Source organism: Drosophila erecta, unplaced genomic scaffold, assembly GCF_003286155.1.
Source record: "Drosophila erecta strain 14021-0224.00,06,07 unplaced genomic scaffold, DereRS2 tig00000021-arrow-pilon, whole genome shotgun sequence".
Lineage (NCBI taxonomy): Eukaryota > Metazoa > Arthropoda > Insecta > Diptera > Drosophilidae > Drosophila > Drosophila erecta.
The window spans coordinates 22,180,713-22,204,512 of NW_020825198.1; the positions used below are offsets into that span (position 1 = coordinate 22,180,713).

General features: G+C 47.6%; 1 protein-coding gene across 1 annotated transcript in view; it reads left to right on the forward strand.

Moving 5' to 3' along the window:
- Positions 1-23,311, forward strand: part of LOC6543980 (MOXD1 homolog 2) — a 106,500-nt gene extending 83,189 nt beyond the window's left edge. The window contains exons 4-11 of the mRNA XM_001973685.3: positions 1,930-2,214; positions 2,763-2,948; positions 3,922-4,117; positions 9,088-9,257; positions 9,351-9,513; positions 11,139-11,274; positions 19,300-19,468; positions 22,544-23,311. Coding sequence (XP_001973721.1) covers positions 1,930-2,214; positions 2,763-2,948; positions 3,922-4,117; positions 9,088-9,257; positions 9,351-9,513; positions 11,139-11,274; positions 19,300-19,468; positions 22,544-22,855 — 1,617 coding nt within the window. The 3' untranslated portion in view covers positions 22,856-23,311. The remainder of the gene's footprint in view (positions 1-1,929; positions 2,215-2,762; positions 2,949-3,921; positions 4,118-9,087; positions 9,258-9,350; positions 9,514-11,138; positions 11,275-19,299; positions 19,469-22,543) is intronic.
- Positions 23,312-23,800: the final 489 nt, after the last annotated feature.

Consider the following 23,800-nt stretch of genomic DNA (forward strand, 5'->3'; position numbering starts at 1 on the left):
ACAAAGTAATTTCATTTTAAATTTCTACGCCATGAATGCTCTAGCTTTTGACCATTCAACCGACGGTGGCACCATCATTTTGATAAGCTCTCAATGCTGCGCCATTGTCCTGCCACCTTTGCAATCCACATCCAAATCCCTTTCAGGTCGCAAATTAAACGATTACAGGTCACTCCCCAGTCCGGAGCCACGCTGACCAGCGACGGCCTCTTTTTTCTTTGTGTTTCCGGGGACTGACCGTTGAGTTTTTTGCCACACTGGTCATGTTTTTACATCTGGGCCATGTCCAGGCCCAGTCAGCTTCGGTAGCCTCAGCGTTAATGACTTTTGTGCTGCGCCCGCTCCTTTGCCCGGCTCCCTTCACTCGCCTGACCAAATGTTTTAAAACTGGCCAGCAGTTTTTGCTGCCCTGCTGCTCCGCCGCTTCTTCTGCTGCTCCGCTGCTGTTATTGTGGGTTGTTGTTACTGGCGATTGCCGGGCGGTTAGTGCGCCGCGTTTGCAACCGCCCGCAGTGTTTGCCAGGACAACCAGGACAACCGACTCATTTGTACAGGTTTTTTACACACTTTGCCTCGTTCGGCGATGGCAGTGGGCTGGTGTGCTGGTGGGCTGGTGGGAGTGGGGAAAGGGAATTGTTAATTAAAGTATTGTCTCCTCGTTGCTGGCAAAATGAACAAGTAGAAACAAGGACCTGGCCCCACTAGTCCTACTCTGCTCGTCCTGGCCGTCAATTGTCGAACATGGTACTCTACAGTTCCACTTAACAGCTACAATGGGCACTTTGCCACAATGAATTCAAATGGATGCCCCCGACGTTCGTTCGTCCTTTTTTTTCACTGCACCGCACTCACACACCGAGGCCTGCATGTGTTGTTATTGTTGTGTCTCCTGTGTCGCTGCACACACACGTGGACATGACGTGCACACAATGACAGCTGACTGTTGGCTTCCAAAAGCCCCGAGGCCACGGCAGTCCACAAACGAGAGTTCGGCAGGGGCAGACGCCAGGGGTCAGGGGTGAGTCAGAGGAGCCGGGGAGTCGAAGGACTCATAGAGCAGGCCGTGATTCTTTAATGACTGCTTTAATTTTCGGGCTTACCAATTAAACTACGTGGCCAATGAGAAATACATGCAGTACGTAGCTTGCATTATACAAAGGACCTCCTGGGAGGAGCGAATCTCGGAAACTGGGAAACGGGGAAACTATCGCTGAGCTAGACGAATGCTGGGAGCACCCAAAGATGCAATTGCAATTTAATTCAGCTAAATGCACCGCGCAGACATCTGAACTGCACAAGTACAGTCTGCCCCCGTGAAATTTGGCAACGCAACAACAGTGCAACTCCGAATTCATTTCTTAAATGAGCATTGAATGAATAAGGTGCGGTCACTTGGAGAGCCAGAGGAGCATGGAGTAGTGGCGAGCAATGAAGATGCCCAGTGGCATTCGTTCCGGGTGAAGTGCGGCAACATTCTCGCGTACGATGCAATTTGCACCATTAACCCGCCATCGACAATGCGCAACTTCAGCTGCCGACTGCAGCTGACCAAACATCCCAGCCACCTGCCCCATAGTCCTGCAACCTTCGTCCCTCGTTGCCAACTGGCCGCTCTGCCCACAGGCAAACATCCTTGCTTCCTTCCTGCCCTGTTGTTACCGGTTGCCCAACTCGCAAGCGCGAGCTCCTGCCTTTTTTGCGAGTGTGTACTTCATTTAGCAGGCAGGGCGGCTTCCGGTCCACGAGGGGCACTCCCAGCCAGACAGTGCATCCGTGTACACGTCAGCAAGGACATTATTGCCGCTGTTGCTGGGTTGTTGCAGCGCCATTATAACGCCATTTCGACGACCCCACCTTGACCACCTCTGGCAACTAATTTTTTACACATTTCTCATTTTTCAACCCGCCATTATCCGCTCTTCCTTGCAGAACGACACGATGCGCCTGCTGTACATGTACCACGCCCAGGATCCGCCGCACGGCTCGGTGCGTCCTGGCACCCTTCCGGACCCGGCCCGCGCCTTCCGCCCCTACCGCCCCATGGTCCTCATGCAGCGCGCCCAGCTGCCGATGCCCTCGCCTACGCACGACGAGCGCGTGCGAGTCCTGGAGCTGCGCAACGAGGATGTGGAGCTGCCCGCCGGCGACCTTCCGCTCTTCTGGTGCAAGATGTTCAAGCTGGAGGACATCAATCGCAAGCACCACCTGATCCGGGTAAGGAAATTCGGTTCAAGGCCCCTCCCTGCTACCGGGATAATTTACTAAATTTGTACAGATTCGCTTACCATTTGAATATAGATATGATTCGTCTGCATTAAAGTAACAAGTTAAGAGCGCGATATTTGCCTAGTGAACAGGACATTAATACCTTTACATAATAAATTTTAATAAAATATAATCCAACTTAGTTATAGTCATAGAAGGACACATTAAAGTCCAACTGCTGCACCTCCTTCGAACATTTTTGCAGGAGCATTTTGGGCGCAGGACTAAACGACATTAAATACAATGCATAATTAAGGCCAAGTGCAGTGACGCGTTCGGGCATTCCGCTTTTGTCTGGCAGTCACTGCTCCAGCTCTCCGCCGGCTGTATTCCGCATTGTGAGCCACCGTTGTCTCTTGGCCTCGGCATAACCAAATTGAAATATTAAAAATTTATCCCCGTCTCGCGCGCCCTATCTTTCCCACAATGCACCATGCACATCACATCACTAACCGTTGTCTCCCGTCCTCCGCTTCATTTTCTTTTCATGGCTGCAGTACGAGCCGATTTATGATTCATCGTCCAGCGTGCACTACTTGCAGCACATAACGCTGCACGAGTGCCAGGGTGCCCACGCGGAGCTGGAGGAGATGGCACGCGAGCAGGGCCGCCCGTGCCTCGGAGCCCGGTCCATTCCGCTGGCGTGCAACGCCATCGTGGCCTCCTGGTCGCGCGGCAGCGAGGTAAGCATAATCATCCGAGAACGGAATCACAATCTCCGGCCCCGATGCCCCATGCCCCCAAGCCCAAAGCCTCGAACCCGATGTCCCGATGCCCCGAGACCCAATACCCTCGACCATTTTCGTCATAACCATAACCATGCAATATTAATTTAACCTTCGCAAATGCCTCCTTTCAACGCGAAAACAAGAAAAAGCCATGGCAAAGGAGCCTATACGAACTCTTTGCTACCCTAAGTCGTCCGTAACAGTAATTCGCAAGGACATTAGTCAAGCGAATTCCACAAAACTTCAGTTTATGCTCGCCACACACAGGAAATAGGAATTTTAGAGTTATATCTTGATTACTATTTATTCCTTAAAAGTAATAAGGAACCCCTCCTGATTCTAGTTTCGAAATGAGATCGCTAGTAAAAAAACTGATAAAAACTGATTATGATAAAATCTCATTTACAATCAAGACAGAACCAACGTGATCCTTCAAGTTGCTCCTCCGGAGAGCACATACTCCGCACGCTACAGAGTGTATCGAAAAAATGAATACCTTGGCCCTATTGGCCCCTGACCCCTCCGTCCGATCCGTGTTTTTGTTTTTCCGAGCAGCTCGAGGACTCAGGGCACGGCTTTTATAATTTCATCAGAAGAGCGCCATAATGCAGTGGCATGTTTCGGCTGCTGTCCGCCAGGGGCGCTGTGCACTGCAATTGAATGGCAATGGACGAGATGGCAAGTTGCGGGGTGGAGCCGGCCAAGGACTCCTCCGATGGCTGCATTTAAATTGCACATGGCCATGGCATCCACTTCCGTTCCGGGCAGCCCCACCCAGCGCCTCCCCCAACTTATACATACATATATACACACACTCGTGTGCGAGTACAACAACAAACACTCAACATATTCCCCCAGTCCAGCCCAGTCCATCCATTGTAACCCTTTTTCCGCTGCTTGCTGTCATTCTCGGGCTTTCTTTTTGCAGGGCTTTACTTATCCACATGAGGCCGGCTACCCGATCGAGTCGCGGCAGGCGAAATATTATTTAATGGAGACCCATTACAACAATTTGAAGCCCGACTTTGCCCAATTGCACGCCAGACAAATGGCGGATAATTCGGGTTTGAAAATCTACTTCACGCACGTCCTGCGACCTAACGATGCTGGCATACTGTCAATCGGTAAGTATCCAACCCCCATCCCCATCCCCAAGCAAGGGGTTGGCCATATGCATGTGCGAGTATGTGGATAAATAAATTGCCAGCGGGTGCGAGTGGGAGAGCAGCTGGTGCCCTTTGTATATTTTATGCGACAGGACTTTCTATATATGCATGTGTGTATCTGTGTGTATGCAGCTCATGTCATGCAATTTATGAGATTGCCGAGTGGACTGGAGCGCCACGACGGGTGTGGAATGGCAGCTCTAACCGCATTGGTGGGGCTAGTAAAACAAAAGCTTATGACTTTGCCCAGCTTGTCCAAATGCGGTTTAGTTGCGCCTGGGTGTGGGTGCTTGTATCCATGTGCACGGGCTGTCTGCGAAAACAGCCATAACAACAAACAAAGGAGATAAATCCCGGGAAGGAGCAGCCAGACAGCAATTTAACTACCTTTTATCCACCATGAAAGTTTATATCGTCACAATTGTAATTCGAGCGGGCCTGTCAGACACGGCAAGGCTCTTCATTTTTCATTCGAGCTGCTCCAAATCGCTCGCAAATAGATTTTCATTTTAAATTTGCCGTCCGTTGGACACAAACATACACGCATCCAAATCAAACAACTCGAACGACTTGGCATGTGTCTGTAGTCGAAACAAAAGCGGAAAGCTGAAACTTTCTAGCCAGGCAACTAAATAATTCAAAAAGCAAAAGGTTAGGTGCTGCCGGTAACAGTTCATTGTGGATGGTTGCAGCGAGGGCTTCTCGTGTAATTCAGTAAAAATATCCTTTTTATTACTCTTACTTTGGAACTTAGATAGTAGATAGATAGATAGAACTTCTGCAAGTATCACTCATTCATTATAAGCCAACTTGCGAGCTCCTCATTGGTACCACATCCCCGTGAAATTCCGTCGAGTTTCCCTCCAATTATCATATTGTCTAGGTTATCGACTCTCGATTGAAAGAAAGCGTCTTTTGAGTACTTCTCAATCACCCTACGCTGCACCGCGCATCCAAATCCAAATCCAAATAAAAACGGCCGAACAAACCACCTGAAAATTCCTCAGGTTCTCAATTTTTCTGTGTACCTGGCTTATTGTGTGGTTCGTGAGCAGGCAGAGGATAACTAAAATACTAATTTCACTTTAGATTTTTCTTTTTTTCATGTTGGCCCTGTTTCTTCTGTTTGTTTTTGGCATTTTGGGTGGTGCTGGTGGTGGTGGTGGTGGTGGCGGTTGTGGTGGGTGAACTCCAGGCCTGTCCTTGCTGTTGTTGCTGCAATTGTTATTTCACTTTTGTTGAGAGTCACGCAAACCAATATAACTTTTCTCCAACCGCACAGAAAGACATGGCCAAGCGCTAAATAAAAGGGGGGAAGAGGGGAAACGGGGCGTTTGGACGGTTGGTAGAACTTCGACTACTTACATTTCATCCATCTTTTCTGTTTTTTTTTTTTTTTTGAGTAGGTGTTGCCAAAACTTCCGGCGTAGAACGCTGAAGCACGGCGAAAAACAGAGAGAGAGAGAGAAGTGGATTAATACATCTTGATAGAAAAATACAATTTGGGAAAGCCAAAAACAGAGGAGAATTTCGGTATAATCCAGGGAAAATTCGGACGGGAGGGCTTTGGGGCGGCCGACGGCATTTGCCATTGAAATATTTAATTGGAATTTAACGCATACCACGCACACAAACACATTCGCAGCAGCCAGTCAATAAATAAAAAATGAGGAAAGCCGCAGCGAAAAATAAAATGTTGGCTACAATTTTCTCCTGGTTTGCTATAAATTGAATTACGGAGGGGAGCTAAAGCCAAAGCTTTCGGGTCCCACACGCATAAGTAGCTACGAAATTGCTACGTTTCCGGTCTGCTTCCGTCCCTCTCCCCCAGTCGCCCATCTCGCTCTGGCTGGCTGCGGCAAAATTTAATTTCAATTTAATTGGTTATTGATATAGCGCCCTGGAGTATGCAACGAATCTGTGATTAATGTTGCGGCTTGGCGAATTTTTATGGCACCTTGGAGATGGAGATGGGGATGGCTCCATGGAAGGTGGGGCGGAACAAATGAGATTGGGCATGTTAAGCCTGCTTGGGGACTGTAATCGGCAGCTCAAAGCCCAGCGGAAAATGAGTGAACATCCATTGATCTCATAGGGTTGACTCATTGCTGACAAATAAGGGAAAGTTATGAAGAGTCGGTCTTCAGAAATGGACATTTCTACAAAAGTTTACTACGCAAAGGAGGGAGGAAAAGCGATTCATTGCCAAATTACTACTTTAATAAATGAAAAGCATGCAAGTTAAAAAATATTTTCGCAAATTTTTGTATAGATATTGCCATAGAAACTTAATGAACATGCAAGTGCACATTCAGCTGCACAAATCTCTCTCAATCAAAGCATACAAGTGCCTTTTAAGTTGGCCGGGAAAATACACAATGCATGGAATAAATTTTAGACGCTGCCACAGCGCTTACCTGACCCAAAAATATTTATATGAAATTTGATTTCGTGACCGAGTTTTAGTCAGCAATTTTGGCGTCAAAATATACAAATACGAGTTTATGGCCGATATCAGTGTCTCCCATGGACGCTAATCAAATCGTTCCCTCTTTTTGGACATAAAGTGAGTGAGCTGACGCTTTGACATAAATTGCCATTTAAAATAATTAGAAAAGTTGCAATCGGACATTTTTGCATTCTGCATTCTGCCATTTGCCATTGCCATTTGCCATTCACCGTGTGCTGGCTGTCAACATGCAACTGCCGAAATCCCCGGCAACTGCATTGGATGGCATTGGATGGCAGCGTTAAATATCGATTTGAAAAATATGTGTAGTTATGAATTGCGAGCGAGCTTGTCCCCGCCGCGCTTTGGGCCAAATCAAATAGAAATAGAGCCAATCGCCCCGCCCCTCGCTTTTGGGCCATGCCGAATTTGGGCGAATTTCGTCATGCTTCGCATGGCCAATATTGAATTTTGATTTAATGAATGGAAATTTGCAGAGTCGCATTGAGAGGAATAGAGACGGAAATGGAATTGAATCGAAACGAAACGAAATGAAATGAATCCGGACGAAGTGGAAACTCCCATGGCCTGGCCAGCCATTTCACAGCAGAGCTCTCTGCGGGCTTTGATAATATTCAAATGGACTGATCAAATTGAAAGTTAATGGAAACCAATTAAAGGATGGCCGCAAAACTTTCTGGCGACTTTCACGCAAGCGTTCCCGTAAAGGAGCCCAAACTTCCTAAGCGACAGCTCATCGCTCGCATGAATCGTAACTTTCAATTAAATTGATGATAGAGAGCTTTAGTATGGGTATCATAAAGTCCTGACACGCGCACTCCCCTCGCCCGGTCGATTGATTGATTTCGGTCGCATGACACTTGTGAAATGACCAAAAAATAGGAGCTATTGGCTGGAAAGTTTTTAAAGCCACCTCGGCATAGTTAAACAATTTTTTCGGTAATTGAAAATTGATTCCCTGGCACATGACAAAGCCAAAACCCATTCGGTGGCGACTATGAAAATTAATAGAAATAATCTCGCAGGCAAATATGCAAAGCAAATTTACATATATCCCCACGCATAGAGCGTGCACATAGTTATGGATATGGGGAAATAGTCGCGTATCGGCGGGCGTAAAATTCAATTCATTATGCCATATTCCGCCCGTTGAGGTGGTTAAATTGGAAAAAGGCGTACACAACGGCCAGCCAAATGGATATTTTATGCAAAGGGCTTTAAAGTTAATATTTTTACGTATGTTCAATGGGATTAAAGCGGATGAGCCCGAGCGGGAAAAGGGAGCGGCAGGAAAGTAGGTCAGCGGCATGGGAATGTGGCAGCTGGCTCGAAGAGTTGTAAACACAAAGCCGGAAATCAATGAAAAAATAATTAATGCAATTGCAAACTAATCTTAAATCGTATATTCAATAAGAAAGTGAATGCAGCGCCTGAATTGGCTTCCCATATAAGCGAAATCGATGGCAACAAGCTAACATGCTTGCCAAAAACATAAGGATGCGAAACCCCTTTAAACACATCGATCGCTTTGGCTTAATCGCTTTGAAAGGATGCAGGATTTAAACAACATTTAAGCCCAGATTCACGCGGCCGCCCAATAGGAGAGCAGCGCGAAGCACAAAAATGGAATTGCCAGCTGAATTCAGAAATGGGCTGCTCCAGCAATGCCAAGTATTTCCCGCGAGTATTTTGATTGGCATACTATACCCCGACCCCCGACTCCCGACTCCGGACTCCCGATTCCGCCGCCTCCCACGCACAGCAATTGAAATGCCAAACAGCCGGGGGAAGGAGCGCAAATTTATATGTGGCACATGAATTTTAAATATTTTTTCACCAGGCCAGGCGACACGAGGCCCTAATTGAGTGTGGGGAGCATCGGATCTGGGAGCTGGGATGGGAAGTGGCCGGGGAGTGGGAATCCTGCGTATGAACAATATTCCACAACATTTAACTAATTGAGCCAACGTGGGGCCAGCAGGAGCACCCTAAAATTGGAAAATGCAAAATTTGATTTGTGAAGAATCTCATGGAAGTAAAGAGCTTTCTCCTAATTGATATATGGGTGGCTGGGTGGTTGGGTGGTGGTAAGCTGCCTTGCATTGACAAAGTTGTTAAAACATCAAAAGCAGCAATTAAAATGTAATTACACGTTCTGCGACAAATCGAATTAAAAAATCAGCGTTCAAAGTTAAATAGAGTGTCGAGTGCAGGCTGTGGGTGTCTGTGGATGGCTGTGGGCGTTGGAGAGACACTGATGAGCGATGATAACGAGGTTGGGGCTTCCACATTCCACATGCCACATGCCACATTCCGCTTTCCGCTTTCACGGGCGGAACGGGATCTGTCGCTAACCAGGCAGCTTTTAGCAGCACCTCCTCGCTCGAACCCCGGCGAACCGTTAATTAAAAGCACTGAAACGTTTTTGAAGCCCAACTGAACCGAACTCTCTTTGCAGGAATGGACCCCAACTGGCGACACATCATCCCGCCGGGCCAGAAGCGGGTCGTTTCCGAGGGGCAGTGCATCGAGGACTGCACCGGCTACGCCTTCCCCCAGCAGGGCATCAACATATTCGCGGTGATGATGCGCACCCACCAGATCGGCAAGGAGGTCAAGTTACGCCAGGTGAGTGCCCTTGGATTTCCATATCCCTGACATACTGAGCCACCCGAAGCGCCATGCTAATGAGCTAACTTCTGCTCCTAACCCCGTTTCCAGATACGCCAAACCGAGGAGCTGCCGCCAATTGCACACGACAGCAATATAGATGTTGCCTATCAGGACTTTCGACGTCTGCCACAATCGGTGCATTCCATGCCCGGGGACAGACTCATCGCCGAATGCATTTATGACAGTTCGTCACGAAAGGCAATTACCCTGGGTAAGTGCTCGGGGAGTATACGAGTATATACATGCTCCTGCACCGAAGAAAGCGCGCCCCAGCCCAAACGGCCATAAAGATTGCAAAAAAGGCAGTATTCAGTATATAGGAAATTGTAAAAGGCGAGGACGAAGTCCCAACATTGTCGTGAGCGAAAATGTTCTATAGAATTGCCGATGGCGCTGAAGTGTAAACAGGGGCGTGGGCGGAGGGGGCTGTGTAAACAGCCAGTGGCAACGGTGAGCAATCGTCGTTATGACACATTTAAATCAGCCAAACGATATGGGACAGGCGGGACAGGCGGTGGTCGGGGAGGATAGCAGGCGGATACCAGAATAGCAGGTCGAACCGTTGCACACGATGGCGCAAGACAAAGGCGCCGACCACTCTCCTCGGGAGGGGGAGCAGGTGGATCCTGCCGGCGAAGACAGAGCAGCCACGTCATTGTAAAATACATAAACCAAGACAGTGAAACATTTCACTTAGCCACGGCATGGAGCGGTACGGAGTGGGATGCAATGGGCCGGGTGGGCTGCCAGGTGTTGTAGTGGGAGTTGTCCTGGTCTTGCTCTGCTCCTGTTGTGACAGCTGCTCAGGACTCAAACGAAATGGACAGTGCGGACAATGGCATGCTGCAGTCTGGATAGAGGTTGTTATTAATGAGATTGGAATACGGGAAGATGGCAAAATGTGAGGCTGACACAACAGACAACGATAATGGAAAGAACTGATTTTGAAGGGTGGAGAATAACCCGGACTCGATTCAATGAGAAGCGCGTAGGAAGGCGCTAGAAGTATTTTAGTAATTTAACTGGACAATGATGCCGTAGCTTTGCGCTTCCGACGAAACAATTTAGTATCCAATAATCATGATTTTAACTAGATCTCTTCAAGATGCGATTATGTTTCTGTTGCTAAAAGAGTTTTTATAATATAATATACCAGGTGCCTCACTGCAGCCCATTAATTCCGCCGTAGAGCTGAGAAAATAAAAGCACCTAACGCAAATTTGACTTTCTTGCTTGCTTGCACAAATTCAAACGCAATCTACACAATACGGAGGCGGAACCTGGAAGTGGGTGACAGCTCTCAATGGAGACACACAGAGTCTTAATAGACAACCGTAATGATGTAGTACCGACCAGGATGGAGCAGAACCAGATAGATCCGCACACAGTGAGCAAGTCAGTGAGGCGTGCGCCCGGAAAAATAAAGCGTTGCCCGTCTGAAGCGATGCTCAAATAAAGCCAGGAGCAAATGGGCGACGCCGTTCTGTTCTGGGCTGTTGAGTTCAGTTCTGTTGCAAGCCATCAGCATCAAGTCTGTCTCCACTGCAATATTATTATGATGGCACCTTGGCTGTTTCACTGCTGTTTCACCAACTGCAGCGGCCGCTTAATTTCGTCCTTTGTTGCCAGCCAGCCAAGCCGGAACAGCTTGAACCGGAGGGAATCGCCGAAAGTCCAGGGCAGGATGGGGTCCCCCTCCACTGGTGACACCTCCTGCATTCTACGGGAATTGGGATTGGGAATGGGAATGGGCTCGGGAAAGCGCCGCTTTTGTTTTTTGCCTTTCACTGGTGCATTTCTTATGACTCCAACCCTCCTTTCGCTCCTCCCGCACAGGTGGACTCACCATGAAGGAAGAAAGCTGCACGGTGCTGACACTCTACTATCCACGCCAGAAGAAGCTGACAACGTGCCACTCACTGCCGAGTCTGCCCACCGTGTTGCACTCGCTTGGCATCGAGCAACTGGCAACGTAAGTAACACATTTTCCTTATTTTCCTTTTGCCCCATCTGCCCATCATAAGTGCACCGACAATACTGGGTGGTCGAATGCCGGACTCGGATGCCGATCCCGGGCTAATGAATATTGACACATTCCGAATATGAGTAAGTTTCATGGAGAGCGTGAATATTTCAGGGAAATGGATTTCATTATTCGGAGGCACAGGGAGGAAACTTTTTAAGGGTTATTAACCAACAAGGTATAAATACGTGCACTTTATAATTAATCGCCCAGATGGAGACGTTAAGGTCCTCGCCCAATCAATTTGTCCGCCATTCACATTCAATTTGGATCCATTGTAGCTTCCAAAGCTCGTCTCCTCCACCCGTGCTCTTCACTCCGCCCACTCGACGTAGTCGGCACCCGGCTTGTGTAGAAGGAAATTCGGTTTATTCCTCTGTTGACTAAAGTAATTGGTGATTTAATGATGTTGTTGCATAACCAAATCACCTAACGAACTCGCAGAGCGCCAGGATAGGAAGGATAGGAAGCATAGGAAGTGCCAGTGGGGCCAGGAGGTCGACTGGAGCTCCTCGTCGCCGCACTCGGGTATTCTCAATTCTGAAGTATTTGCCTAACAAACAATCGGAAAATGAACTGAGCACTGAGCACTGCACTGCACCCGGCTCCGCTCTAATTGAGAATTGTGAATGTGGAAAAATAAATTACGAGACAGCAGCCGCCCACGATCTCGCTTTATTTAGAAAATATTGATTTCTATTACCGTCAAGTGGTAAATAAACAGCGCGCAGGAGTCGTCCTCGCTGGCATCCACTGACATCCAAGCAGTCGTTCGGGGTCCATTCAGGGTCCCTTAACCCCCATCGCTCACCACCCGCCACTTGACTCTTGGATGGCTGCCGCAGTGCAGCCCCAGCGGTCTGGGATGAATCCGCCCGGGACCATAAATATTGTATTAAAGCGTGCGCTGAAAATTAGTCGAAATTAAGTAAGGAGGCGAGGAGGCACGCCCTATTAATCACTTCCTATTGGCGCAGGCCAGGGCCGAATCAAATCGAATCAAGCCGAATCAAAGATAATTTGCCAGGCTCTGCCGTGGTGGAGAAACACCGCAAATCAAAGTAAACGCCATAAACGGATTACGGTGGGTCCCGGCAAAAAGGTGGTACGGACAACATGGCCACGTAAATGAGGCACTCGGCTGGTTGGAACTACATTTGAATGAAAAGTGAGCGTTAAGTCTTCATTGGTTTCGGACAAGATGGAAGCTAAGGAGTGCTAATCACTGTCTTTGATAACGGGTTAGTAGTGCGCACATTCAGTAGACCACCCGTCGCATTCCATGGCACTAAGCCCGGACAATCGAACCCACCATCCCCGGCTTTGTGTGCCTACAGCTTTTTGTTGTAAGTGATTGCGGAGCGGACACCCGTGGCGCATCCACTGGCTTTTGTCCAGACAATGTCCACTTCATGGCCTCATGGACCCAAACATCGCATCCCCCCTCCGTCCGCCCGACGACATCTGAACTGAACTGCGTGTACCCGAATCGACATGAATTGATAAAGTCATTTGCAATTGTCTGTCGTTATGGGACTGCCACGGACGGCCGGAGCCGGGAGCTGGGAGCCGGAACTCGGAAGTCGGGAGGAGTACGGGTTCAGGCCAGCTCCGCCTGTGTTATTGTTGGCCTTGTTGTTTCACGCGCTTGTTGTTGTTTGTTTAATACAATGCTCCTGCTCCCTGCTCCCCGCATTGTAGCCATTGTTGTTCTTATTATTGCTGTTGGTCAGTTATTATGGCCACTGCAATTTTGTAGCGCTTCATGTCCGGCGACGGGCAGGAGCTCCTCCACCGGCCCGGAATTCGAATCTGATCTGGGATAGGGCTTGGTGTCCGGGTCCGGGGTCCAGGGGCGGGTCTGAAGCTCCTGCAGCCGAAAGTGCGAATGCGATATGCGGATTAAAATTCATAATGAAAGCCCGAACGACAACAAGCGGGTGAAAGACCAGGAGTAAGGGAAGTGCAACAGTCCCAACTTTAAGTGGGTGGTGGGGTGGTAACGCAGTGAGGATTGGCGAGGACTGCGGCTCCTATTTGTTCTATGTCTAGATGTGCCCGCAGGTAGCGCATGTTGCACGCTTCAGGTTTAATTAAACAATGATAGAAGGCGAGCACAGGCGAAACAATAGCATCACTTGCCACAGGATTGGGTGCTGCGTAGGAGTATGTGTGGTACTTGTTAGTCCTTTTAAATGCCAGTGTGCGGTAATTAAGCAGGAAAAGGAAGGGAGCAAGAACATCGAGCTGCTCAAACAATACGCCATTAAATTTGAATTGGAAATGCAGGAGATAATTGGACAGCTTAGCATTCGATTTGTTTAAAATACAACAAACAGCAAACCAGACATCGGAAAAAGCCTTGCTCCAAATTGATGCTTTTTATCTCCTCGTTCACACAACAGTGGCCATAAACAACCGCTGCCTCGTGCCCACTCGGCATGCCACGCTGAATGATAAGCTAATGATGCACACAGGTCGTAGCCGGCAGCATCGGGCGGCCAAATTGGGGCTCAATTGGTCTGCAACTAATGTAATTATAAGCCACTTGCAAATGCCAACCGGTATCCTCGCAATCAGAACCTCCTCCAGCGCCACCAGCGCCACCAACGCCACCAATCCCCTCTCCACTCCCAAATGGACTCTAAGCCGGGATGCTTATTGTGGTTGAAATTCAATTTAATTTGATACACACAGATTTTCGGCGAGTGTATCAAGGGGCTTCCGAAATTGTTTGCACTTCAACTGTGGCCGAATCGCCCAACACACCACACACACACTCTGTCGGAGCGGGATGCAACCCAATACAACCGAAGTGGGGAAGGTGGAGCTGCCCAGAGTGCGTGGCGGGTGGCGGAGGCAGCAGAAGGCCGGACCGACCACGTTGTCCTCGTTGCCGTCGTCATCATGCAAAACTCATTGAAGTCGTTAGCGTGCGTCAGGGCCCAAGGCCATAAAGCACACAATGCATCCGAGGAGGGGGCGGTGGCGGGTGGCGGGCGGTTGCTGAAAGATGGGTGGTGGGTGGTGTTCGGTTGTTCGGTTGTTGTGGGGCGTCATAGATGAAGTGCAGTAGCTGGCAGCAGGACATCAACTGGCTGGCGAATGCATCTGGCACAGCGAGAAACCAATCGGTTGGTGGACAATTGCTGGCGAGGATTCGCGACGGAAGGAGTTATGCATAGTTATGCTCAAACGACATATTACAAGAGATGTATTTTACAGGGTAGCACTTCAATTGGAAGGATTGCATGCACTGATTAAGAGCAGCATCATCCACCGGTTTCTCTCGGTGCATCTTCGAAATCGCAGAGCTCCATTGATCATGCGCCCAATGGGCGTCTGCTCTTCCCCCTCCTCGTCGCCACATACTCGCACACGGTTCATTCCCTTCCAGGAGTCCTTTGGCCAGAGCCTGATTCCTGAATCGCTACGATTGCCCCGTTATTGGCTTAATTTTCGTTTTACGTTTTGGGGTTTTGTTGCCTGATTTTCCGAGCTGCCCGATGACCATTTTCGAAACGAGTGGAACGCGTCGGAAAAAGCGAAACAGCGAAACAGCGAAAAAGGGAAAATGCGAAAAGGGAAAACCAGAAAAAATAATGTGATAGTGGTTTTTACAATTTACGCACTTGCCATGGCCACCGAAATTAATTTTAATTGTACGTGCGTTTGCCTCTGCTTACCACTGGCCTGGATCTGGTGCCGGCATTAAAATCAAAGTAATTATTCAAGTTGTGTGCATTTCCATTTCCATTTCCATTTCCACGTCCACGTCCACTTCGCTCCCGTTCGCGGTTGTTTTCCCAGCCCACCGCGCCAGCCTTTGTTTATTGGCGTTTTCTGTTTGTTGAGCTACGCAAATTGGCTTCATTTTATAGTGCCTGACTCGCCGTTGGGTCGCAGCTTTCGTTAATTGTTTGGGGCTGAGTGATATAGATATCCTCTTTGTGCGCGGTGCGCCCTCCCAAGCCCAAAAGGGAGCCTCATTAAGGCTCATGATATCCTTTATTGCTTTATGACTCCTCCTTCTTGGCCATGCCTTCATCTTTGCATATCGGATGACCGACTCCACACACGCAGTTTTTCGGGCTCCAGCCGCGTTGCCTTTGTTATCGATACTCCTTGCGCGGCTCATCGCAATTATCAGGCGGGATGTTCGGATGTTCGGATGCTCGGATCCCTTGCCTTCCTCATCTTGTTAAGCTTGAATCTTCGGGACGTGGGAAAAGTTACTCAGTTAATTAATACGACGGTGAGGGAAATCTTGTTTATACTTAGAAAGCCGTTTGCGCTTTCGGCTTCAATATGATTATACCAATTCAATGTCACTTTATATAAGTAAAAGGAGGATTCCTTTCAGTTCTCTTCAAAAAGTTTTGAAACTCTAATACAAATATCTGGCATTTTGGTAGTACAATAAACAGCTCGCTCACAGCTACTTTAAAACGCAGAAACTTGAACACTCGAACTATTGCCACTTGCCGAAATTACTTGGCCCTAATTTAAAGTTTACTTGATATACGAGTATGCATTCGCTCCCTCTTGTGACAGTCTAATAGCTAGATTGATCATACACCCACTTTCCAACGCCCCTCGCCGCCCACTTTAGTTTTCATTTGTCATCAAGAACGGTCATTCGGTCGTTATGCCAAGCCAATTGCAATTGCATTCGACTTCAAAATTGAATTCTGCCCCCATGCGAACAGGAGGTCATAAATGCACCATGCCACGCCCCTCCGCCTCCTGTGTGTTGAGTGGAATGCGCCGTCGTCATAACGCTACATAAATAAACCCATTGCAAAGCGCATTGCAGTTGCACTTGCAGTTGCAGTTGCAGCTGCAGTTGCACATCCCCACTCCGCAGTTGAAATAGATGTGCATGCGGATTGGCACAAGAAGTGCAGGAATGCAGCGGGACCTGGAGTGGCTCAAACTGGAGTCCATGGCCGAGGCCTAGAGCTGGTTCCGCCCGAAATGCATTGTGCTGTGCTGATGTGCTGCTGTGCTGCTGTGCCATTGGATTTTATAATCAACAATGCCAAACCAGTGACTGCCCAAACCCAAGCCGAAACCCACTCGGATGCCCGGATCCCCGGAACCCGGATCCCCGGATTCCCGGATCCTTTGTCCTGCCGAATGTTGCTGCCGGCTAGTTGGCTGAAATCCTGTTGCTGCTGCTGCTGCTGGGCCATCATTTTAATTATACTGAGTGCCAATGAAGTCAATGGCGATAAGGCTAAAACGACGTCGATTGATGCCGCACATCGGGACGTCCTAGTGGCGAGTGGTGGGCCGGGCCACATCCTCCATAGGATGTTATCCCGTTTTTACATTACTGCCATCTGTGTGCGTTTCCACTGCATTTATATTTATTATATGTATGTGGGAGGTCACGGTGGCTTCGGTTGCGGTCATGCTGGCCGGATATATTAGCGGGCGAACCTGGCGCCCCGCCTCTAACACCCCTCCCCTCCCCACCCGCCCCATCCATCCAATGAACCGCGAAGCACCAAATGTAAAAGGGAGATGCACTACGGATACACGGCTAGAAAAGTTCTACAAATGCATTCAATTAGATTAGAGGGATGTAGGTTAAATTTTTTTTTTTTTTTTTTTGTTTACAATCTGTCTTAAGCAAGTATGGCAATAAGTAAATTTTATAATTTATCTTAAATTAACAGAGGCACCTGTATAATTAGAAATGCATTCAATTAGATTAGAGGGATGTAGGAGAAAGTTTTTTTTTTTTCTTCTTTTTTTAATTACTATTTTTATTCTCTTTTTATTTTCTTGAGCAAGTATGGCAGTAAATAAGTAAATTTTATAATCAATCTTAAATTAACAGAGCCAGTAGTTATCCATACTCTATGCATAACATGTTTTAATACTTAAATACTAACACGTGAAATCTTTGAAGTCTTCTGACGTTATTATTATTATTTGCCAAACTTAAGGCTAAGTTATTTCCATGGGTTCTTAGTCTGTCAATATATTTTTTACTATGTTTTGAGGATAAAGTTCAAATCATACTTTACACTGCACTGCTGAATTCTTCAGACCTTTAAATGCATATCGCTAAGTTTTTAGTATAGCCTCATGCCTAGATTGCATTGTACTTTGCAGAGTACCCATTGCCAGATCAGAAGTGCGCGTAAATTTGTGCAAGTGTACTGCACTGCCGCAAACAGATGGACGGAATCGAGCCGGCCATATATTATTTTATATTATTATTATGGCGGGACGCAGGACACGGATACGGACCGCACAGACATGGACATGCGGGAGGACTCGCACAAGTGGCCAGCGCCATTAGAGGATGCTGGCGAGAGGGGAGGTTTTGCAATCAATCCGCAGACATTAATATTTTTCGTGTTTCCCACCGCAAATTGTTGCGGCTGCTGCAGCGGCACTTCCGCCTTCTCCATCCCCCACAGAATTGCTCGCCACTCCTGCCACTCCTGCCTATCCTGCCACCACAAGCACCTTTCTCCACTCGGAGAGCGCTGGGCTCTCGCAGACACAACCCTCGATGCGGATTGAGTGGAATCATAAATTAATTAAAAGAGATTTGTTTGCGGCTTCCAAAGGATTCTGCCAGCCGCCAAAAACAACTCGCAGGATAGCACAAAGAAAATGTGCGTTTCTCGCTCCTTCTCCCTCGTTCTCTCGCCTTCTCGCTCGCTCGCTATGTGTGTGGGCTCCATGATATTAAAGCAACATTTTTCGTAATGCCCGGCAAAGAACAAAATTAATTAGCCTAATTGTAAGGGCGGACGGGCATGTCGAGGGGGAGGGGCAGACGGCTGTGAGCCAGCCAAACGAAATGAATGAATGGAGGGAATGAATGAGATGAGATGAATATACAGAAGGAATTTATATTGCACAACATACAGGCCAGTGGCGTAGTGGACAAAAAGGGGTGCAGGGGTATAGCTTTCCACCCGAAAGGGAATTACACATTAAATCCATTAATCCATATGCGGAGCAGAGCGAATTTTTAGAGTTTGGATCATACAAAATGATCCAAATATACATATATAGTAATCGAACAAGTAAAATACTTTCAGCATTGTAGAGTTAACACGTAGGCTGGTGGTAATAAGCCACAATGGATTATCTGCTTATCCAGTAGGAGCTCAAGTGGATATATATCTTTGAGTTTTCCAAGGTTTTAGACTGCTTGATTTATCAATGTGTTCGATACGGCTAGTGAACTTTCCAAGGGTCTCGCTTTTGCAAATCTCAGCAATCTAACGCAACTAATGACAATAAATCAGCGCTGAAAAAGCCTTTTAAAAGTGATAAATGGACATTCCTAAGTAAAAACAGAAATCAAATTAAAAAGCCAAATTATACATATTTGTTATAGGGAACGGCCCGAGCAGCGGGATTGACACAATTGAATAATCAGCAAACAAACAGAGCCGCAGAAATGACTTCCATGAGCCAATCCATTAGTCATCTCCCTCGACTCTTCCGGTCGGGGTTTTCCGTTTTGCAACCCCGAACTACGCCACTGATTGCCTGCCGCTGAGGTTTTACACTTTTGGCCCATTTGTTGGGTTTTTCTTACCCTCGTGTGCGGTTTTTATTTCGCTTTGGCAGACCGAAATTGTAACAGCGTATTTGACGCGTCACAAATGAAAATCTAAAAGATTAATTAGCCCAAGTTTTTGTTGGACGCGCGCCTTCGCTGACGAAAATTCGAGCGTAAATCTGCCAGGACTTACCGAGGGGATCAGGATTGCCCCACCCACGCCCATCCCATCGCAGCCTCCTTATTTCGGGGGCAAAAGTTGAAAATCTGCTGGCAAAGCGCCTTTTCGTGGTGCCGCACTCACTGCGTTTTGGGAGTGTAATAAATTTGAAGTCCTAATCAAAGTTGACAATAATAATAAAGTTAATAATGTTATTTAGCTTAGCTGTTATGCTCGCCCTCTAACGCTCTGTATCTCCTGTCTTGTCTTGCAGCGACTCAAACCCCGTGCTGATATCATCGCCGCCCGAATTGGCCGGAATGACACTGGAGGCACGTCTGATATCCTACGACTGGGAGAATCAATTTGGCGAGTTCCAGGAGGCCACACGCAAGGGCAGCTTCAAGCCCATTTGCTGGGGGGCCAAGAATCATGTGGTGCCGGTAAGTTAAAGCCAGACTTTTCGATTTATGCCCGATTTGCCCGATGATATCGGCGATGGAGTGCTCCACTTTTGCACAACTGCCAAGATGGGGATTGTCGCCGTCCGCTCTGTCACAGTTGAAATCACATTAACCCTTTTTATCTATCTGGGCATCTCAATCTCGTCCTTCTTACTTCGCCATTCGCCATTCGCCATTCGCCCTAATCGCAGGGAGCATTTCGCTCGTCCTGCTGCTTTACATCCATCAGCTTAATCAGCTAAATTGCTAGACAATATCTGGGATAATTTTTCTTGCTGCCATTTGATGGCTCCACCCACCCACACAGCTACACAGCCACACACCCACAGCAGCAGGACCCAGACAAGTGCTCATTTATTCATGGGGCGGGGAGAGCGGCAGAGTTAAGGCAGAAAAGACATTAGGGCCAACCCACGCATCCACCCCCCTAGTCCCCCCTTTTGGGGCAAAATGCGGGTAATGTCTACCGGAAACCGCACGTTATAAAGTGCAATCAATTGCATTGCGGCCATGGGCAGCGTTCGTTCGAGTTTGTTAGGCGCCACTTTACGGCAGTCTGGAGTGCGGAATATGGAGTACGGAGTGGATGTGGATGTGGATGTGCTGTGGATGGTGGCTTCCCCTTTTTCGTAGACCAAGTCGCATATATCAGGCCAACACACGTACGACTTCGACAACGATCATTCTAATGGGTCACACAGTGAGGCGAGGCGGAACAGGACCAAGCCGAGAGGCGACTCCCATCCAGCTGGCCCTAATTCACGTCCAAAATGCTTTAGATCGACTGACTGAATGCTCCCATATGGGCATGATTCCTTCCCGTGCCCTTTCTCCGCCTTGCCGGCTCGGCCTTTAATAGTTTGCACTGTGAAAATTGTGGGAAATTGCTTAAGTTGGGAACTGTTGCCATTTTTATGCCACCGACTTGGCCAGACGTCCACTTTGTGTTTCGCCTGTGGCTGCAACTCCGACTGAGGCTCTGGAGCAAAATTATCAACGCTTGAATTGCCATCGATTTTCCGTGCTATTGCGTTAAATATTGTTGGCCGTTTCAGCTCGGCTCAGTTAGGGCTCCGCCATTTTTTGCCGTTGTCCTTTAGTCAATAATTCATTGAGGAGCTCAGCCGGAGGCATCTCCCTGACCTCCCTAGTCCCACTTGACGGACAGGCCCATCGAATTTGTAAAAGCCCTCCAAGCGCCCAAATTAGCAGAGAAGCAAGCAAAAAACCCATAGTGTGTGCTCGCCCAAGAGGTGAACGGCAGTTAAATGTAGCGGAAAATATACAGCGGCAAAAAGGTGACAAAGGAGCTGAAGAAGTCTGTGATTAGTTTTCACAAAGCTGCCGGATCCCAGAGCTCGGTGAATCGGAAGTTCCCGGCCTAGTTCCCACTCACAAAAAGATCTCAAGCCGATGGGGATTAAGCCCGATGAATTCCGGAAGCCCAACCCACTGGGAAATGCCCTCAAAACTGAATGATTGATATCAAGTTATGACCGGAGTTGCTTGTTCTACACACAGCGCAATCAAGTCCTTACTCCTTAACACAAAGTCCTCTTTTTGGATCAACTTAATTAGCATAGCATTAAATAAGGTAGCGCACTTTTTTGGCCGGCTTTGGCTTTCAAAGCCGGCAAAGCGGAGCCCCCAAAAAAGGCCAAAGCCAAAGCAGGCCAACCTAATTAGCATGTCAATCTCTGCACACAGGCAGGGCTATGGAAAAGCCATAGCCTAGCTTTGGGGCAGTCAGAAATTGAGACCAGAGCGAGCTATTAAAGCCCCAAATTTATGCATAACACAGAATTGCACATTTTATGCTGTTCAACCTGAATGGCCGTGGAAACAAACAAACAAACCAGCACACATTCCTTTTCAATTAAAATTAAAATGTCTGTCGGGGTGGCAGCAAGGCGAACGCTTCTGGAACCCACGCCTCCAACCTCCACACCTGCAGGTGGATCTGGCTGTGGACGTGTCTCTCAAGCATTTGGCTGCTCCCATGGAATCCCCATCCCACTCCGCTCCTTTTGGTCCTCCTTTCAGCGTCCCCAAAACGATTCACAAAATGCCTTTTCAAAAATTCAACAACCAACAACGAGCTCGGCCATCGCCGCCGTCGTAGCCGTCCCCCGATTTGCATAATATTATTAGTAAACACTCGTTATAAAGTCAGCCACGCCCACCGACCACCGCCCACCAACCGCCGATGTCCGCCCCTCATACAAATGCAGACATTCGCTAGATTTAGATTTTCGACTGGGCATGAAATATTTGACCGCAGCGCAAGTCCCAGCATCTCCCGCAACCACCTATTTATGAACACAAATTTATTCAGCGTAATTAAAACACAAAATTTCGCAGTGAATTCACTGGGGACTCCAGGAGTAAACACCGCGTGGGCGTGGGAATCGAGTGAGTGGGTGTGGATCCCGCTCCGGAGCTCCATTGTTCTGCAATTGTCCCGGGATTCTGCTTAAGCTTGTGTGCTGTTTACCCTATCTACTTTGAAAATATTTCTTTACGGACGCAGTATCAGTTAGCTTTGATTAAAATCGAACCCTTCCGGTTAAATCGAGCAACGAAACATTGTTGAAATATTGGGTTTTTGTAAAGATTGATGGTTCTTATTGAATCTTTTTGATATTACAATACAAAAAAGAAATATGGTGTTGAAACCATTTAAGAAACTAGTCTCTTTCGTAAGATTTCAGTAAGATTATTTTGGAATATAAACACCATAGTATTTCTATAGCGTAATTTGTACCCAATTCAGTGCTGGTAAAAGCTTACTTTCACCCTAATTAATTCCACGTTGGTCTAAAAAGAGTATCCCTATGTCAGTTGTCCTTGCGTGGGTCCTTTCCCGTTTTTGTTGCACTGCCAACGGCATAAATAAGGTTTTCAATTTCCTCGCGCTCCTTCGTCTCGGAAGGACAAGAGCCGAAAAATCGTCGGAAAGGGAGAAAAATGTAATTAATGTCGTAATTTATTATATACAGATCCAGAGCCGCAGCCACTAATGTTTGTCATTTCCTTCTCTTTATCGCCCCACAGGGCTCCGAGTTCCTCGAGGGCTACAGCATAAATGTGACCAAGACGTACAAGAAGCACCGGCGGTGCAAACCAAAGCGGCCCCTGGCCACGCCCACCGAGCGCACCGCACCGCCGCCCGCGTCCGACCTCAGCGAGCTGCCGGTGCTCCACGAGCTGGACAACAACAACATCATCGAGGGAGCGGCGCGGAGCAGTCGCAGCTCGGCGACCGACGTCCACGGCCTGAGCCGCGGGAGCGGGCGCCACTTCATCAGCTGCCTGCTCTGGCTGGGCGCCTCGTCCTGGTGGCTCCTGCTGATGCTCAGGACGTGAGGGGATTGAAGGGGGCGAAGCAGCAGCAGCACCACAGGCACCACCGTCTCAATACACTAAACTAACCATACAGCTACAGTACAGATGCAGTACAGATCAGTGAAATGCGAAAGGCGAAAATAGGGTACTGAAACAGCAAACGCAACTCAACTACAGCTCTCTCTAACTACAAATGACATCTCTTAATCCTACTACAGCTACAGCTACAGCTACAGATACAGCTACAGATACAGATAAAGATACAAATAGAAGCAGAATGAACATGCGGAAAAGAGGAAACCATGAAATATTCATAATAAGCTAGCGTATAACAGCTTTTCCAGGCCCCAAACTCCGTACACCTGCTAGTCCCTGACGCCCATTTATTTAAGCTTCTCCCTCCACAGTTTTGTTGATTTTGTTTTAGAGTTTTAGTAAATTATTGATGATTTTTTTAAGTAGTCTAAGCAAAAAGAAACAAATGTCAAAAACAGAAATAAAAACTAAAAAAGAAAATGCAAAATGCAAAATGGAAAAATAAGCAAAACAATGTCGAGAAAAACCGAAAAGCAATAATTAGTTGTTGTTGTCGTTATAAAATATACAAAATGCGAAATTGTAAAAGATACAGATATTATAGATATACACCGTGGCTACATATATAGCAGTCATTCCTTCAACCATACGGATATAAACCATACACCTATATTTAGATATCTATGTATACATATAGGGTCTGACTTATGTAAAGCTTGAGCGTCTGGTGGGTTTAGTTGGGCATTGCAAGAAACAATCGTAGATGGGAAAGGCATCAAGTGGCAAGTAGAGGAGCGTGCATCAAGCCCTTCATCCCTCCCCCGGTTAAGTTTAGTCCGAGCTACTACGTGGAACTAAGTTCGAGCGGAATCATAAATACTCGTACATCACTCAACACCCAAACAAACACAACAAAGACAACACAAACAA